This window comes from Lutra lutra, chromosome 8, assembly GCF_902655055.1.
Source record: "Lutra lutra chromosome 8, mLutLut1.2, whole genome shotgun sequence".
In the NCBI taxonomy this organism is placed as follows: Eukaryota; Metazoa; Chordata; class Mammalia; order Carnivora; family Mustelidae; genus Lutra; species Lutra lutra.
The window spans coordinates 96,342,632-96,361,696 of NC_062285.1; the positions used below are offsets into that span (position 1 = coordinate 96,342,632).

The 19,065-nt window shown below is 42.7% G+C and overlaps 1 protein-coding gene across 1 annotated transcript in view; it reads right to left on the reverse strand.

Moving 5' to 3' along the window:
• The window catches only part of CPM (carboxypeptidase M), a 73,364-nt gene that overhangs the window by 3,177 nt on the left and 51,122 nt on the right, over window positions 1-19,065 (reverse strand). Inside the window, exons 4-8 of the mRNA XM_047742779.1 lie at window positions 14,351-14,523; window positions 12,597-12,781; window positions 11,783-11,953; window positions 9,039-9,191; window positions 657-805 (exon numbers count right to left, since the gene is read on the reverse strand). Of these exons, the coding sequence (XP_047598735.1) occupies window positions 657-805; window positions 9,039-9,191; window positions 11,783-11,953; window positions 12,597-12,781; window positions 14,351-14,523 (831 nt within the window). The remainder of the gene's footprint in view (window positions 1-656; window positions 806-9,038; window positions 9,192-11,782; window positions 11,954-12,596; window positions 12,782-14,350; window positions 14,524-19,065) is intronic.

A 19,065-nucleotide genomic window follows, 5' to 3' on the forward strand; every position in this document is an offset into this window, starting at 1 on the left:
AGAGCCTGACTCGGGGCTTGATCTCAGGATCCTGGGATCATGACCCTGAGCCACCCAGGCACCCCCGCCAATCCATTTTTTTTTTTTTTTTAAAGATTTTATTTATCTGACAGAGATCACAAGCAGACAGAGAGGCAGGCAGAGAGAGAGAGGGAAGCAGGCTCCCTGCTGAGCAGAGAGCCCGATGTGGGACTCGATCCCAGGACCCTGAGATCATGACCTGAGCCGAAGGCAGCGGCTTAACCCACTGAGCCACCCAGGCGCCCCGCCAATCCATTTTTTAATAGCACAAATTATGTTTCATGAAATGGGCATTGAAATGGTATTCCATGAAACTTGGAAGTACTTTGGCTACATTGTTTAATTATTCTTACTAATAATAAGGTTCATTCCATCTTTTATCATAGAACATATCGCAATAGGTTTTGGCTTCTATTTAAAATACTGTCAGTTGGGAAAAAAACATGATTTGTTTTGTATGTTCCTATTATTCCCACCTCTCCCATTCCCTGCCAAATGCAAGTCTGATGATGTCCTTTCCTTCTGTCCTGATGTATCTACTTTTGGGACTTCCCAGTCTTATTTCAGATTCTTTCAAGGCAAGTACTACAATTTCTGAAATGCTTTAGTAACAATAGTAAGGGTTGTATACTTACATTTATTACATAGGACCCAGGCAAGAGAAGAAGATAATACTCTCCAAATTTGTTGGTTCTGTAAGGGCAGATATGTTTTCTGTCTTGGACTTCTACAATTACATTGGGTAATGGATTTCCATTCTGATCAAAAACTTGACCCTTTACACCTGCAAGACAAAAACAACATTAAATGTTAACACTACATTTTACGACCTGTGAAAAAATATTCTTGTAGTTATTTAAGAGAAATACACCCAATATTTATTAAGCTGCTTGGATAATAAGTATTTAAGGCAAACCTTTCCAAAAAATTGAGATCTAATTGTCATAAAACATTAGTATCAGATGTACAACATAATGATTTGATATATGTATATTTGTGAAATGATCACAATATATCTAGTTAACATAGTTCAATATTTTTTGTTTTGTTTTTATAAATGGATGTTAAATTTTGTTAAATTTTTTTCTGCATCTATTGGGATGATCATATTATTTTTATCTTTCATTTTGTTGATGTGGTTTATCAGGCCGATTGATTTTGCACATGTCAAGCCCTCCTTGCATCCCTGGAATAAATTCCACTTGATCAAGGTCTTTTTAATGTATTGCTGAAGCTGGTTTGCTAATACTTTGTTGGAGGATTTTTGCATCTATGTTCATCAGGGATATTGGCTTCTAATTTTCTTGTAGTGTCACTGGGTTTGCTACCAGGGTAATGCTGGCCTTGGAAAAGGAGTTTGAGGACTGGTATTAAATCATCTTTAAATGGTGGAATTCACCAAGGAAGCCATCTAGTCTTGGGTTTTTGTTTGAATTAGCAATCAAAAACATGCCAAAAATCTCCTTACTAGGAAAGGGTCTGTTAAAATTTTCTATTTTTTCCTGATTCAGTCTTGGTAGGTACTTGCTTCTATGGATTTTATTATCATCTAGGTTGTCCAGTTTGGGGGTATATAACTGTTTAGTCTTTTATGATCCTCTTCATTTCTGGGGTATCAGTTGCAACATCCCTTTCATTTCTGATTTTGAGTTCTTGCTCTCTTTCTTGGTGAGACTAAGCTAAAGGTTTATCTTTTTAAAAAACCAGCTCTTAGTTTTATTGATTTTATTCTATTGTCTTTTTAGTTTCTATTTCATTTAATTCTGTTTGGATCTTTGTTTCTTCATATTCCTTTGAGCTTTTTTTCTTTCTTTTTTTAGTTCGTTGAGGTGTAAAGTTAGGTTGAGATTTTCAAAAAAATTTAAATCCAGTATAGTTAACATACAGTGTTATATTAGATTCAGGTGTACAATACAGTGATTCAACAATTCTGTAAGATCTCTGTTTCTTAATGCAGGCATTTATCTCTCTGAACTTCTCTCTTAGAACTGCTTTTGCTGCATCCCTTAAGTTTTGGTATGTTGTATTTTCATTTCAAGATTTTGATTTCTCTTTTGACCTACTGGTTGTGTGGTGGCACGCTGTTTCATCTCTGAATATTTGTGAATTTTCCAGTTTTCTTCTAGTAATCGATTTCTAATTTTATACCACCGGGGTTGGAAAACATAGTTGATATGATTTGTCTTTGTACATTTTTTTAAAAGATTTTATTTGAGGGGCACCTGGGTGGCTCAGTTGGTTAGGCGACTGCCTTCGGCTCAGGTCATGATCCTGGAGTCCTGAGATCGAGTCCCATATCGGGCTCCCAGCTCCATGGGGAGTCTGCTTCTTCCCCTGACCTTCTCCCCCTCTCATTCTCTCTCTCTCTCAAATAAATAAAATCTTAAAAAAAAAAAGATTTTATTTGAAAGAGAGCAAGAGTGAAAGAAGGCACCAGCAGGGAGAAGGGCAGAGGGAGAGGGAAGAGTGCTCCCCACTGAGCAGGGAGCCTGATGTGGGGCTCGATCCCAGGACCCTGGGATCATGACCTGAGCCAAAGGCAGATGCTTAAACAACTGAGCCACCCAGGTACCCCAGTCTTTGTAAATTAAGACTTATTTTGTGGCATGACATATGATTTATTCTAGAGAATGTTCCATGTGCACTTAAAGAAAATGTGTATTCTGCTGCTATTGAATGGAATGCTCTGTATATGTTAAGTATCATTTTCTGTCTGGATGACCTATCCATTGATGGAAAGTGGGATATTAAAGGCCTTGCTGTTACTATATTGCTGTCTATTTTATCCTTTAGGTCTGTTAATGTTTGCTTTATATAGTTAAGTACTCCTATGTTATATCATTTTGTTGGATTGACTCCTTTAAAATTCTATAATAACCTTGCTTCTTACTGGTTTCTTAAAGTCTGTTTTGTCTGATGTAAGTATAGCTATCCCAGCTTTCTTTTGGTTTCCATTTGTATGGAGTATCTTTTCCACCCCTTCACTTTGAGTCTGTTGTGTCCTTATATCTGAGGTGAGTCTCCTATAGGCAACATATATATAGATGGGTCTTATGGTTTTTTATTTTTTTTAATCTATCCAGTCACTCTCTTGATTGGAGAATTTTTTTTAAAAGACTTTTTTAGGGGCACCTGGGTGGCTCAGTGGGTTAAAGCTCTGCCTTCGGCTCAGGTCATGATCTCGGGGTCCTGGGATCGAGCCCCACATCGGGCTCTCTGCTCCGCGGGAAGCCTGCTTTCTCCTCTCTCTGCCTGCTTGTGATCTCTGTCTGCCAAATAAATGAATGAAATCTTTAAAAAAAAATCTATATACCTTTTTAAAAAATAAAGACTTTTTTATTTGACAGAGAAATCACAAGCAGGCAGGGCAGAGAGGCACGCAGAGAGAGAGGGGTAGCAGGCTCCCCACTGAGCAGAGAGCCCGATGTGGGTGTCAATCCCAAAACCCCGAGATCATGATCTGAACCTAAGGCAGAGACCCAACTCTGGGGTCCTAAGGCCTGAGCCACCCAGGCACCCCTTGATTGGAGAATTTAGTCCTTAAAGCAATTACTGATAATTATGTACTTATTACCATTTTGATCATTGTTTTCTGGCTGTTTTGTAATTCCTTTGCAATCTGTTGGTTTTCTGTAGTGGTATGCTTAGATTCCTTCATCTTTTTTTACATGTAGGTTTTAGCTTTGGTTACCTTGACACTTAAGTAAAACTGTAACAGTCTATTTTAAGTTGATAATAACATGATTGCATTCTAAACCTTTGTATGTTTATTCCCTCCTGCCTACATTTTACATCTCATTACCTTGTATATCCATTAACAAACTATTTTAGTTATTTTTCCTACTTTGTCTTTTTAACCTTCATAATAGTTTTGTAAGTGATTAGTCACTACATTTACAACATTAGATTGTTCTGAATTTTATTAAAGATTTACCTTTACCAGTGAGTTTTTGTGTTACTAATTAGTACCCTTTCATTTCAGCCTAAGGAAGTTTCCTTAACCTTTCTTGTAAGCCTGGTCTAGTGGCGATGAACTCCTTAACTTTTGCTTGTCTAGAAAATCCTTTCTCTCTCCTTCAATTATGAAGGACAGCTTTGCCAGATATTTTTGGTTGGCAGTTATTTTCTTTTAGTATTTTGAATATATTGTGACACTCCATTCTGGCTTGCAAAGCTTCTACGGAGGGAAAAAAACAAAAAACAAAAAACTTTGATAATATTATGGGATTCTCTTGTATGTAACAAGTTGTTTTTCTCTGCCACTTTTCAGATTTTCTAGCTTTAACATCTGATGCTTTGATTATAACATGTCTTGGTATGGGTCTGAGTTCATCTTATTGGGAACTCTCCGGCCATCCTGGATCTGGAGGTCTGTTTCCTTCCCCAGGTTAGGGAACTCTTCAGCCATTCATACAAGCTTTCTGTCCCTTTCTCTCTCTCTTCTCTTTCTGGGACCCCTGTAATGCAGATGTTGGTATGCTCGATGTCGTCTCATAAGTCCCTTAAGCTATCTCTACTCTATTTCCTTCTTCTCTTTTTGCTACTCTGACTGGATTAGTAGTTCCATTGCCCTGTCTTCAAGTTCACTGATTTTTCTTCATCTAGTCTGATGTTGAATCTGTTGGTACTCTTCACCTGTGTGACTTCTGTTTGGTGGTGTCTTCTAGTACCTCTTTGTTGAAATTCTCATTTCATTCATGCACTATTCTGAGTTCAGTGAGCATATTTTATGGTCCTTATTGGAACTTGTTTTTTTTTAAGATTTTATTTATTTATTTGACAGAGAAGGAGAAAGAGAAAGAGTGCATGCACAGGAACAGGGGCAGAGGGAGAAGCAGGCTCCCTGCTGAGCAAGGAGCCTGATATGGGACTAGATCCCAGGATCCTGGATCATGACCCGAGCTGAAGGCAGCAGCTTAACCAGCTGAGCCACCCAGGGATCCCTACTGGAACTCTTTATCAGTTAAGTCACTTATCACCGTTTCAGTAAGGTCTTTTTTGAGGCTTTATCTTGGGTTTTTTTGTTTGGAATATGGTCTTCCAGTCCTGGAGGAGTGGTCTTTTGTAGATGAACCTCCTCATTCAACTCTGTGCTAGTTCTTAGTTGTTTCTCAAACCTTTGTGATCATTTTTATGTTTAGTAGTTCCCAGTAGTTGAGGTTGTGCCCATACCTATCAGTACCTAGAGTCAGGCAGATTGTACGCCAGACCCTCAGACAGAAGCTTTTGAAGTATGCAGATGAACCTCTTTTAGGGGAAGACAGGGATGGATGTACCTCCGATTCCCTTTACACCAAGCCCTGGGGTGAGAGCCAGTTAAGAACTGTTTGCTAGTGTCCTGTTGGAGCCATGAACACAAACACTGAACATATGAACACTGGCTACCAGAGCCACTGAGAGATATCCCTTGGGTAGTAACCCCAAAAACTGGGGCACCAGATTCATACACAGACTTCCTTTTGGGAATGACTGGTGACCTGGATGGAGGGAGAGTGCAAACACGGTGTTTGCCGGCCTCCATCTTTGGAGAGTATTTCAGTAGACCCCTAGAGGTGTTAAATTGGATGCCTGCCCCTCAGATCAAAGCTTCAAGACCAGCAAACAGGGCTTTTCCACAGAAAACCCCTGGGCATCTTTCAGTTGGCTGGCTCTGCACTGGGCTCTGGCAGGCAGCCAGGTGCACCTTTGTAGCCCCTTTAAGAACTATTTCCCAGTTCGCTATAGTCTTGAGGGTCTTGTGGATGAAAGCCCTGTGACTTTCAAAGCTAGGTGTTTTCAGGGATTGTTTGGGTGTGGCTTTTAAATCTGGCACAAAGGGGCTCAAACCTGCTGCTTGGAGTTGTGAGTTCCCTCCACGTGGTTGCTGCAGCAGGGGTGGGGCATACAGCAGGACTGTGTCTCAGCCTCTCCTACCCACTGCATTTATTCTCATTCGCCCAGCCTGTAGGAATGGCTCAGGTAGTTTCTGGGTTTCTTTCAGAAGAAACTGTCCTATATATAGCTATGGAGTCCGTGCGTCTGTGGGAGGAAATGAATTCAGGATCCTCCTACATTGCCATCTTGAACCAGAACTTGGTAAACTTATTTCTGAGGTAACTTAAAATACAGTCAAGCTAACAATCAGGTTTATAGGCTAAATTTGTTTGTTGTCAAATATTCCATTTATAGCACCTGTGCTGAAAACCTAAATCCATGCCTGTCCTTTCCAAGTTGCTTACTCAGTCACCAAACTACTATAACATTGCCCTTGGTAGATTCCGCTAAATCCTAAATTAAAAATTGCCGGTGTATTTACAAGTTGGGGAGGTGGTGGTGCCTGGCTGGCTCAGTCAGTGGAGTATGTGATTCTTAATCTTGGGGTCATGAATTTGAGGCCCACATTGGCTGTAGAGATTACTTTAAAAAAAATGGCAGTGTAGTAACTTACAATAAGATACTTACCTATGTGGGACTCAGTAGTTTTGTCTCATGGTCAAACTATTTGGGAAACAATTATAATCGCAAGATTGCTTGGAATCATGGAATTGATTAATGGTGTCTTATTACTAATAACAGGAGTGAACATTTATCGTTAGTGTATTTTAGGCTGTATGGCAAATGCTTAACATGCATGTTCTTATTGAATCCTCACATTAATTCTATGACGTAGGCAATATCACACTTTCACAGAGGAGACTAAGGCTTTGGATTATTAAATAACCTTAAGCTCCCAGAGCCTGGCTGTAAATCCACACTACTCTCCAGAGCCCGTACTGAACCTGACACCATACCCCTCACATCAAAATTTCAGGAGTACAGCTAATAAAAGATCATTTTATTTTTATTTATTTTTTTTTAAGATTTTTTTTATTTATTTGTCAGAGAGAGAGGGAGAGAGAGCAAGCACAGGCAGACAGAATGGCAGGCAGAGGCAGAGGGAGAAGCAGGCTCCCCACCAAGCAAGGAGCCTGATGTGGGACTCGATCCCAGGACGCTGGGATCATGACCTGAGCCGAAGGCAGCTGCTTAACCAACTGAGCCACCCAGGCGTCCCTAAAAGATCATTTTAAATGTTTTAACAGTTCACCTTCCACTGTGTTCACTTAGTGACACATCATCTTAATGACATGAGAAGAAGCCACAAGGAAAAAATGACCCTGAACTACCCCCAGACCAATTATTTACTGGAGCAGAAAAACACGAAACATATATTAGTTTCCTTCAGAAAAGTTTAAAATGTAAAAGTTTTGACAGCAACAAAATCTTTGCCTTAAACAGTAAGCACACTTCTGGTTGACCCCAAGCTACCTTTTACTTTCCTAAATTCTTGACTCTTCATTCCTTCCATCTTAAACCACACGGGGGCAGGGTTGATGTGCTTATATATTTTTAAGTAGATTATGCACACTTGGTTACAGGGACAGGCAGATAAATATTTATAAAACCTTGTGTAAATGGACTTGTAAGCTCTCCAAATTAATGATAGTCATGCTACAACGTGCATGTTATTTCACCGTTTACAAAGCTCCTTCATTGGCATTATTATGTCACCACAATACTTCAGAGCCCACCTTAATTCAGCGCTTAGAAAATAACACTTACAGCTAGACTGAAATTCCAGAAAGACTAGTGAGGTTATGTGGAGCATATTTTTTGTTCAGCTGCACTCCCACGTCGATGTTGATAAAGGAGAAATTTTAGAATAGGCAGAGGAACACCAAATAAGGAAATATAATAGAAAGGCTAAATTACTATGTGCTCATGATGAAAATCCAGTAGCAAAATACCAGAATATTGATCAAGAGAGGACCCAGTAATCTTAATAAATGCTAAGAGGATGTTGATGAAAAAAGGCTTTTTAACATCCCTTATCACAGAGTATCAGCCTACTTCATACATGTCTCACCCCTCTGAATTCACCAATAATCTTTGTGTACCTGTGCTGTGGGGGTGCTGGAGGTTGGGGAGAGAAAAGGAGGGTGGGGCATGTATGGGCCAAGGGACGTTCTTAATTATCCTTGCACTCAGCCCTGGACCCCGTGTGCTTCTGACTCTTCCCTCCATTTCTCCAGCAGGTAGAAAGCTTTGCGGTGAAGCATGCAGACAGTTCTAGGAGTTGTGTGGTTATGCAACCCTCCTCGACACAAACCCATACCCACTTTAGCCCTGCATAGTGGCCTAACTACTATGCCGATCTCTGATGCCATTCTGAACGGAATGAAAGCACTTGCACCCTGGCCATTCAGAGACGCAGCCGGACTAAAGAAGCTCAAACCCTACGACTCTACCACCGTCACAGGCACCGTGTTTTTCCGGTGAGTGGTTTCCAAAGTGTGGTCCCCGGACCCACAGCACCAGCGCGTCCTTGGGAAAGATGCGCCATTCAAGACGCACTAAATCAAACTCCAGGGCCGGACCTGGCAATCTGCGTTTTCACAAACCCTCAAGGGAGGGTTGAGAACTACCACTCTTGCCCTGGTTGGTCTGTCCCCCTATGATAAAAGCTAGACAGCTGTCAAAGGACCAGGCTGGGAAGACGGCCAGCACCAGGTGGGTCATTGGGCAGTTGCAGGGTGTGAGCGCTTTGAAGCTAATGGTGCGCAGGAGGCACCCCGGTACTAGAAGAAGGCAAAATGGTGCGTCTAGTGTTCTCCGGATCTGCGATACTATGTGACAAGTGACAGGCAAACTGGGCATTTCCTAGATGGGTGATGACATAACAGAGTAATAACCTGTTTTCCTCGATCTTTTGCGAGATTTCCTGGTCATTCCATGTGAAAGAATTTGAAGTGCTCTGGATTTTTCTCCCCCACATTAAAAGCCACACACACGCCCTCTTCTATGAGCTGACGGGCATCGCATTTCTCACGCGCTATAGATATTCCTGCAGAGAAAATTCTTAATCATTAGTTCTGGTACTCAAACGAGGCTATACCAGGAAAACAAATAGGGGCTTGCATTTCCTCAACCCAAAGGTTTTGCCAGAGGCTATGTCTTGTGTTAAAAGGAATTAATAAAAAAAAAAAAATCTTACAAACCTAGGTGCACCTGTTTTATATATTCAATCAGTGAGGCCTTGTTTTTATTCCAGAAGAATGGAAGCTTCTCCTCATGAGGATATTTACAGCATGACAGCTCCAACGTAATTTCAAAACACTGGGCCCAGACGTAGTTGTAATCTTGCATTCCACCTAAACACAAACATATTTAATTTTTTTAAGGTCTAAAATTGGAATGCAGTCAAGTATCCTGTACCTTGGGGACAAGTGAATCAGACAGTTCCAAGGAAAGTACATGGGAACAGGAAAAGATGAATCTGACATATTCGCATGTAAACTCAGGACTTGACATTTTATTAGCCAGGCACGAACAGGCAATCCTAAATACTCCCATATGGGTTACTGGATCAGAGCGGACCCAAGTTCAACCATGTACCCACAGAGGGGGAGGGGGAGGGTCATTCCTTTTTTGTTGATCACACAATACAAAAAGGATTCATCAGCATACATTTCGTCGTAAATTACATTCTAAAACACACATAGAATGATACTTTTTAAAAATTATTCACAAACCATTCATAAATACACTAGGTAAGCTAAGTACACTCATCTGGAGAATAATGGCTAACATTTAGTGATCATTCACTAGGACTGGGTACCATCTGAAGAGCTTGTCATGGCAGTGACTCCCCATGTCTTATAGATGAGGAGACAGTCCCTGAGGGTGAGTGACATGCCAGTGAGTGTAGAGCCCAGCATAGGCCATCATGCTCAAGGCCCTGTGCTCCTGCCCATGACACGGAGCTGCTTCGGGGATAAAAGGAAGGGGGCCCGGCCGGCTCCCAGGAGAGAAGAGACCCATGCCCCCCTCCCAGTTCTCACTTCTGGAGACCCTATTTTCAGAGGGTCTTATTTCATATTTCCCAGATGCAAAACTTTTTATATTTTAAAATCTGAATTATCGATCTTAAACTTGATGACTGAAAAACACCATTGTCATTAGATTGTCCAGAAACATTTTCTTTCCTTCCTTGGAAAGTGTATTTTATAATCTGTGGCATCTTGGATTTGATGAAATACGGTAACTTTGAAGGAAGTTACTTTCTGCCAGATTTTAGCTTATTAAACTCAATTATCTGCCTAATAAAATATGTATTCTCAATTCCATCAGGAAGTAGTGAGTTGGGGAAAACAACCTCATGTTAAGAAAATAGTCAAAATATTATATCAAAATTTTATATTAAGTAATATCTATGTAGGTCTAAATTCTAGCAGGAAGAATTCCTGTCCTTTGTATTTACTTACCTTCTAAATTTTGTATTTCTGACCTTGTTTTCACCAAGAAATAAGAGAGAAAAGGAAGAAAGAAAAGAAAACCGAAGTCCTTGGTTGGATGCTTCTCAGGTAGAAAGAACATAAACGGCGGAACAGGTGTCCAAAGCGCACAGGGGTGGGGCTGCTAAGCGTGGAGTGTGCATGGCTCTGGATAAAGGGGGTCAGGCCTGGGGTACAAAACCTCCAGACCAAGCTGGAATGCTCTAAGCTCCTCACAGTGGCTGGCTCTGCCTGCTTTTCTTCTCCGGATACACCGTGTCCACCCAGGTCCACTTGGGAACAGTTCCCGACAGCAACATTAGGTTCCTGGACAGCAATGTTAGGTTCCTGGCTCATTTCCCAAACCTCTGGAGCTGCCCCCAAGGGTTGCAGACTGCCCCCAAGGGACGGCTCTACGGCTCTGCCCCCGGGTGGGAGTGAGCCCTCTGCTGCCTGTGAAGAGTAAGGAGCAGGCACCAGGCCTGTGGCAGGAGCCGTGTCGGGGACAGCAGGGAGAAGCATGGACTGCTGCAGGGTCTCACTGGCCCCACTGCTTACACGGAGGTCTCTGCTACAGTGACACCAGGAAAGGGGTCTGTGCGCCGGGACGCAGCCCACAGTGTGCTTCAGACAGGGTCCGCTGACCCAGTCTCTAAGGGGGCACCTTCCACTGTGGCCATAGCCACGAGACCTGGTCCCCGCCTGCCCTCTCCCAGGCCCCCAACTAGCCCCAGTTCTCCTACATCCCTGGGCTCGCTTACACAATTCTTTTCACAAGAACATCCTCCTCTCCGGCCCTCATCCCATGATCCCTACATGGCAGTCTCCCTATTCCCTCCCTCCTGAGCCAGGCAGAAAACTGGAGCCCCCCCAACCCACCTCGTATCCAGCTGGAGAAGCATTTTTGTTCAGTTTTCAAAGTGGCTTTAAAAATCACGATACCTCATGTACAAGTTCAGCTTATTTTATAAACCAGACAGCCTGGCAATATTTGGATCCCACTGGTTCGTGGCCATAGTAGCTGGATTAGCAGCTGCCCCTGGTTGATGTGACATAGCATTACACTTCTCCAGGGTCTTCTCTACTCCCGATTGTATCCTGGCCTTCCACCTCTGTGGCACGCTGTACCTTTTCTAAATCTCTCCTTTTTATTCTGATTACACTGCCACCACAATTACTTAGGTGCACGTTGCTCTTTCCTATTAAGCCGGAGGGTAGGGGCTGCGTCCTGGCAACTTTCCTGGCGTAGTTCCCGGCTCACATAGGTAAACGCTGAGCAAGTATCTGAGCAGCTCTTGGGCAGTCACCCCCTCCATCCCCCTGCTTCTGGGACATTAGCTGACAGAGACATGACAGAAGAGACAGCATCATGCGCAACAAACTTTGACAGCTGCTGGGGTCAACAAAAGCCAGCTGGCATCTCTGGAGGAAGGCAAGAAGGAGAATGCTAGAAGGGAAGAGAAACTTACCTTTGAGTGGATACCAAGAGTAGCCATTTGTGATTCCATTAGGAAAGTTCATTTTGTTTTTACACTGGTCTCCTTTCTTCATGGTGGGATTTCTAGAAGCGTAGGTATGTGCAAGGTATTGGAAAACATCGTCATCAGGGGTTAAGCTACGGGAGTGTGATGTCCCTGTCGCTGTGTGTGAAAGACAAAGCAAGACCTTTCTGTTGGTGTTAGAGTACGAGCACTTGGAAACGCATGGGGCACTGTGTCAGCAAAACGCCATCGCTTCACCTGCAGAAACCCTGCTTTCCCCGAGGGCCCTCCACCCACTCCCATGAGTGCTCCTCGTTTGTCACGAACACAGAGTGGTACCACACAAAATAAACCAGATGCGTATTCCAACTCCTCCTGTATCAGCTTCCAAGTTAGATATCCTCTCAGTCACTCTCGCTAATTTCTCAAGGCTGGTGAACTCTCCTTGCATACTGTGGGGTTAAATAAAGGCACTGCTCTCATTTTAAGTCCTCATCCCAGAGTTTTAAAAGGAGTCAAATGGCTGCTCCTAGGATTAGCAAAGAAGGGTACGTTCTGGTTTTATTTTGTTTTAGGCCTTTTGCCTATGTGGGGTATTCCAACCCAATTTTACTATCTTCCCAGTGACCCTCCAGTAGGTCGTCAGGTCAGCCACACTGCCCACCTGTGGACAGGTGGCTCAGAGGTGAGCAAACGCCACCCCTGGCAGCGAAGACAAGAAGGCACACTCCTCCCCTTCAGAGGTCAGCTTTGCAGCCCCATTTGGAACTCAGGAGGCCAGGCCAGTCATTTGTTTGCTCACCTGGAACACCATTGTCAAACGGGTAGCTGGCCACCAGGGCACCGCCGTGGAGGTTTGCGGAGAGGACAAACGTCTCTGTCTTCAGCCACTCCATGACGGCCACAGTTTCAGGCTGCCTTGATACATTGTTAAATTCAAAAGCATCGGGGAAATTTCTGTTCAGGTCATAGAAGTTAGTATTTTCCCTTTAAAAGAAAGAATATTTTAGGGTTTCCTGATGGTATGTGAGGGAGTGGATTCGTGCCACGTGTATCACTTTGGTTTGTGCCTTTGGTTTGTGCCCCAAGTGTTCTTCCAGATGTGAACACAGGGAAGGTGGACACTGTCCCAGGAGCCTCGGGTGAGCCACACTTGGCATTCACGCACTCTGCAGCCCCTCTGTGTGACCTGCTTTCGCCAGTGGGATAGTAGCTGCTGTGCGGTAAGCAGGGCTATGATAAGTGTTTGCATTTTGGGGCTTTTGCTCTTGGAACACTCTCTTTGGGAAGCCTGAGCCTCTGGGCTAGTCCTGTGGAGAGTCTGCCTGGGGAAATGAGGAACCCAGGTGACAGCCAGAATTGAGACTCCAGCCATGTGCCAGGACCCAGCTGAGGCTCCAGACAGGATGGTACAGAGATTAGCCAGCCTTGCTCTGGCTTGTCTAAATTCCTAAGTTACAGAATTGAGAGTAAATAAAAAGGATTTAATTCCCTCAATTTAGGGATGTTTTGTTGCATGGCAGCTGGTGACAGAAACATGCTACTTTATACAAATATATTTCTGGAAAATGGGCTGGCCATGTTTAAATACACTAGAAAAACCTAAAGTTGAAGGGAATCAAGTGGTGAGATTTTATATTTTTTATAAAAGCAAACAAATGTTTGGACAAATATAAATGTATACTAGACATTTGAGAAATTCTAAACTTCCTGAGGCAAATTGCAACAAAATAAACTGTTTAAATCAGAAATATTATAAGACTCCCTGTTCTTTTTTTAAAGACTTATTTATTTATTTTAGAGAGAGAGCGAGCATAAACAGGGGGGAAGGACAGAGAGAGAGAGAAGCAGACTCCCCACTGAGCACGGAGCCCAACAGAGAGTTCGCAGAGCTTGATCTCACAACCCCGAGATCATGACCTGAGCCAAAATCGAGTCAGACACTTAACCGAATGAGCCAGCCAGGCGCCCTGATTCCCTCCTCCTTTTTCAGTTAGTTCTTGTACTGGCTTTATAAACCAACTGGTAATTACTGAGGGCCTAGCTAGGCGCTGGAGATTTCACAGTGAGCAACAGGAGCGACAGAATTCCTGCCCCCGGGTAGTTTACAGATTGGTGTGGAGAGAGACATTGAACAAGAAATCAGACCTTAAAATTTGTGCTACGGGGATGAAGTGGCAGGTGCTATGAACCAAGGGCCCAATATAGGACAGGTCAGGGAGGGAGTCTTTGAGCAAACACTGTTTAGCAGTGAGAGGCGTGAGGAGTGGGAAATGAGGTCTGCCTAGCGCCTGAGACGAGAAAGAAACAGGTCGGCCCAGGAGATGAAGGAGACTCCAAGCGGCTGGAGAGTGGTGAGCGAGGGCGAGCAGCAGGGTGGACCCAGGAGTATACCGTCTTCTTGGGGATTTTACTTTTCATCTTCAAAGCAGTGGCAGCCTGAAGCATTTTCAGCATGGCAAGGACACGACCCAGGCCAAGCTGGTTCACTATTGAGGCCATGGGGTGCTGTCTGGCGGGGGCCTTGTTGTTCTAAATAGACCAGCCCATCCTTACCTTCCATTACTGTAAAAACAGTCGGGCTTTATGACCGCTTCAAAGCCATCTGGGTTCATGGAAGGCATGAAGTGTATCCGGGTGCTGTTGATTAAATTTGTGATTTCCAAGTCTTTTCCGTCGTTGGTTACAAGATGTTCAATTAAATGGAGTAGCAGCTCCCGCCCCACAGTCTGTATGTGTTGAAGACAAAATGGGATAGTATTAGGTCAGAGGAAAATAGTCCCTAAAGCCCAAGTTCCCCAATGAGGGATTCTACTACAGTTTGGTGTTTGAAACCAAATGTGATACCACGTGGTGTCTCTGCAAGCGGCTATTAGTCACAGGGTGCTGAAAACTGTTAAGCAAAAATTAAAAAAAATTTTTTTTTTTTAAAAACGTACCTGTCTGTAAAGAATTTACTTTTTACAAAATGGATTAGGTGGGATAAAGTTTACGCTTATTACGTTTCCAATTTGTTTCCTTCCAAAACACTTCCTGGAGTGGAAGGGCTGAGGCGGCATTCAGGAGGGCGGTGCAGACACACGCCGCAGTGTGTGTCCCGGCCAACGGCAGGGTGACAACCACTGCATCAGACACAGTAGACAAATGTAGATTTTTAATAGGGAAGAATTCAGGTTTGTAACAAGCATAACTTAAATAGGTTTCAGACTTTAATATCCCCCTATTTCCAAACTCCACTCTTGAACACTTGTGCAATGTTCAACGTATCTGCATATTTCTGATGGCCACGTTCTTGTGTTACCGAAACTAGAGTCATTTGCACATCATCCTCATAATTTTTTTTTGCCGTATCTTCTATACTACTGCTTCGTTTATATTTTCTTTAAACTGACTCATTTTTGCTTACAGAAGAAATGAAAAACCTTTGTGTCATTACCATTTTGCTAGATAGGTTTCTGAAGTACACTGTTAAAAAGCAGGACTATGAGGGGCACCCGGGGGGTTCAGTGGGTTAAAGCCTCTGCCTTCCGCTCAGGTCATTATACCAGGGTCCTGAGATCGAGCCCTGCATCCCCGCATCGCATAGGACTCTCTGCTCAGCAGGGGGCCTGCTTCCCTTCCTCTCTCTCTGCCTACTTGTGATCTCTGTCAAATAAATAAATAACATCTTTAAAAAAAAAGCAGGACTATGAAAATAAGAACGGTCATATCCACCTGGTTATCTTATGTAGCACCAGTGACTGGGAAACTAGAGACCTACAGGAGATCTCGTTTTATAATTCCCAATGGTGAGGACTATTTTATTATTATTTTAAAAAGTCATCCTCACATCAGCCTCACATCAAATAGAAAGATTTGACTAGACTCGATCAACATGTCTCTATAATCCTGGGCTCAAGGAATATGTTTCTGAGAAAGGAATGCTGGCTTCTTACCTAGGATCAGCTACTGCTGAGGGTTAGTCCCTGGGAAATGTGGGGCCGTGGTGATTAGGGGCTGGTTCTAGAAGCACTCATGGAGGCAATGAGCAGGACAGGAGTTTCCAGTTACAACTCCAACCGTAAGAACTCACTGTGGTGCAATGGATGAGCAATCCTCGAACGGTCATTCCTCCCTCTAGTCCCCCCACTGACAAGGAGAGAAACCACATTTTATGACTTTGTTATCCTAATGAACATGGAATACTTGAAATCGGGACTCAGGAGATTTGGAAGATGTAAATTACATATTCACAGGTAGCCATCAATTTCAGAGTGGAAATATATTCAATTCTGACTTCACTTTTTTCCTACTTATTTCTATCTTCTTCTACTACCTTGATTTTTGTTTTTATAGTCAAAATTGTCAGCTTATAGGGCACCCAGGTGGCTCAGTGGGTTAAGCGTCTACCTTCAACTCAGGTCACAATCCTGTGATCAGTCTTACAAATGCTTCTCCCTTCTGCCTCTGCCCTTGCTTACTCTGTCTCTCAAATAAATAAAATCTTGAAAAACAAACAAACAAACAAACCTACAAAAAACTGTCAGCTTGAAAAAGTCCTTACAAACTAATAACCAAAGAAGTCAAGTAAGCCACACACTAGGTTTCCAGTTGTCTGTTTTAGGAGCTCAAGCACCCTGGAAGCAACCTCATGAGCTACGTGCTGGCCAGTGGAAGGGCCTTGGTGAGTCTCGTCTGTGAAAAGCGGGTTTCCCTGTGAAAAGTTGGTGTACATGTGGAAAGTGTGGCGATTTAAGGAGCGTTCTGCTCAGGGGTGGGTGAGGAGGAGAAGGTTAGAGAAAGGGAGGAGGCCGTGACCAGGAGTCACTTGTAGCTACTGAAATTTCTAAACGTCAGTCGTGCCTGTCAGATGGTCGGTTCAGTTAGAGGGATGAATCAGGACGAACCTGAGGCCCATCTGAGTGCCCAGGCGAGGACAGAGGAGCCATGTCAGAGTCCCCATGTGGCTCAAGATGTGACTTTCCCTCAACTTTCTCAACTGAACAATCGCAAGCGCGCCCCAACTCAAGACGGGAGCTGGCCAAGACATTCGCCCGACTCAAAGCAAATGAGAACAAAGAGGAGTTGAGGAGCTACGGGTAGGCCACAGAACTAGACTGAGGCCCAGAGCAGAATGGAAAAGTTAATGTTTATCATTAACAGAGGGCAGGGGCTCAGGGAGATCAGTGTTCCTATCAAGGGCTTAGAAGTAGAAGATTCTATTAACAGCTAAAAACTATGTATTTTCAATGATTACAATTTCCAAATTTTCCCTCATTTTTTTCTTGACTTTGGAAGAATCTTCTGATAATTCCTTATTTTGAGAAAATATTTATCAAGTTCATTGGTTACTTGAGTTTCACTTCGGTTTTATCCTAAGTAAAATGAAATCTCATACTTATTTAAAGGGTAACATAGAATATGACACCCATTTTATTTTATATCCTTTTAATCCTTCTCATTCTCTTACTACAGAAAATCCACAGATTTCTAGAATGATGTCTGGCAAATATTAATGATGGTTATTTCTGAGTGATAGTATTCTGAATGATTTTTACTCCTTTTACTTTTCTGGCATCACTTTTTAAAGAAAACCTTTATTATTTTTACAAAACCAATTAAAATCATGGTTCTTTCAAGTAAACAAATGTAAAGCTTAGGTATATTCTGTTTTGTCTCCACATTCCAAAACAAATCATTAAGTCCTTAACTACAAAGGGTAAGTAAAAAAAAAAAAAACCTTGGAAATACGGTAAAGAACCAATAAAGAGCCCAGTAACTTAAAAAATGCTGAGGTTAAACAGCTAAAATTTCAGGGAGTTAAAGCCCTCTCTTTCTGTTGGGCTATATTTTGCTGCCTTCCTAACAGCAGATTTATGCCAAATATTATTCAAATTAATTCTTCCCAACCTTAATATAAATGTTTCAAGCACTCATTCATGTTTTATGCATAAACCTCCCTTCTTTAAAATTAAGTCTTTGAATCTGAAACCTTAGAGAGTCCAGATTTTAAAAAAAGAACATGGTCAAACCAATCCCAATAGCTTAATCAGCTTTCCATTTAGCACACTCACTTCCTCTCTGTGAGGGTGTAGACTTTATATGAGAATCCCTCATGAAGAGACTGAAAGGCTGGATGAACGCACCAGTTTTGGGAGCCTTTCACTGAAAGGCTCCAGTTAAATTCTGCCAGTTAAAATGGCAAAACCCAGAAAGCAGAAAATAAATTCTCCATCAGTTTGAGTTTATATTCAAGGCGGAATTTGCTAAAGAGATAAAAATGAGTGTTCTAGCTCTTCGAAGAATGTTTTTTAACATGAAAAAAATTTTTTGAAGAGTCTACAATCTAGGTAACTTTGAGAGAGAGAAAAAAAAGCCAGCTATTCCAATGATGGAATCTGTTTCTAAAAATGCTACACTATAATGCAGCCTCTCAGTGAAAAAAAAAGCCTATGAGCTCTGGGACTCCCCAAATGGTTATTGATTTAATTCATACGTCTGATTGCCTCGTTAAATCCTTCTTCAAATATCAGCCTAAATATTACATTATCTAGCAGACTTTTCCCTGGGTTCCCAAAGTCTGGATTCATGATCTGCACATGTGGCCCCAGAACTCTGCACGCTTGTGTTTCTCCTAATACCACCCACAAAAACTATAATGGCCTGACTAACCCTGACTGACCTTGACTGACCACCCCAACCCCCACTCCATCTTCTAAGCCTAGAGGGCAGGGATCCTAATAGGCTTTCTCTGTAGAGCTGGTATCTTGCCCTGCTCTAGGGATATAATGTACTCAATAAATGATTGCTGATTACTGCTGACAAATCCGTCACAAGGTCAAGACTATTCTAAGGAAGGGGCGCCTGGGTGGCTCAGTGGGTTAAGCCACTGCCTTCGGCTCAGGTCATGATCTCAGGGTCCTGGGATCGAGTCCCACATCGGATTCTCTGCTCAGCGGGAAGCCTTCTTCCTCCTCTCTCTCTCTGCTTGCTTCTCTGCCTGCTTGTGATCTCTCTCTGTCAAATAAATAAATAAAATCTTAAAAAAAAAAAAAAAGACTATTCTAAGGAAGAAATTTGGGGCACCTGGGTGGCTCAGTAGGTTAAGTCTCTGCCTTTGGCTCAGGTCATGGTCTCAGGGTCCTGGTATTGAGCCCCACATCGGGCTCTCTGCTCAGCAGGGAGCCTTCTTCCTCCTCTCTCTCTCTGCTTGCTTCTCTGCCTGCTTGTGATCTCTCTCTGTCAAATAAATAAATAAAATCTTAAAAAAAACGGGCACCTGGGTGGCTCAG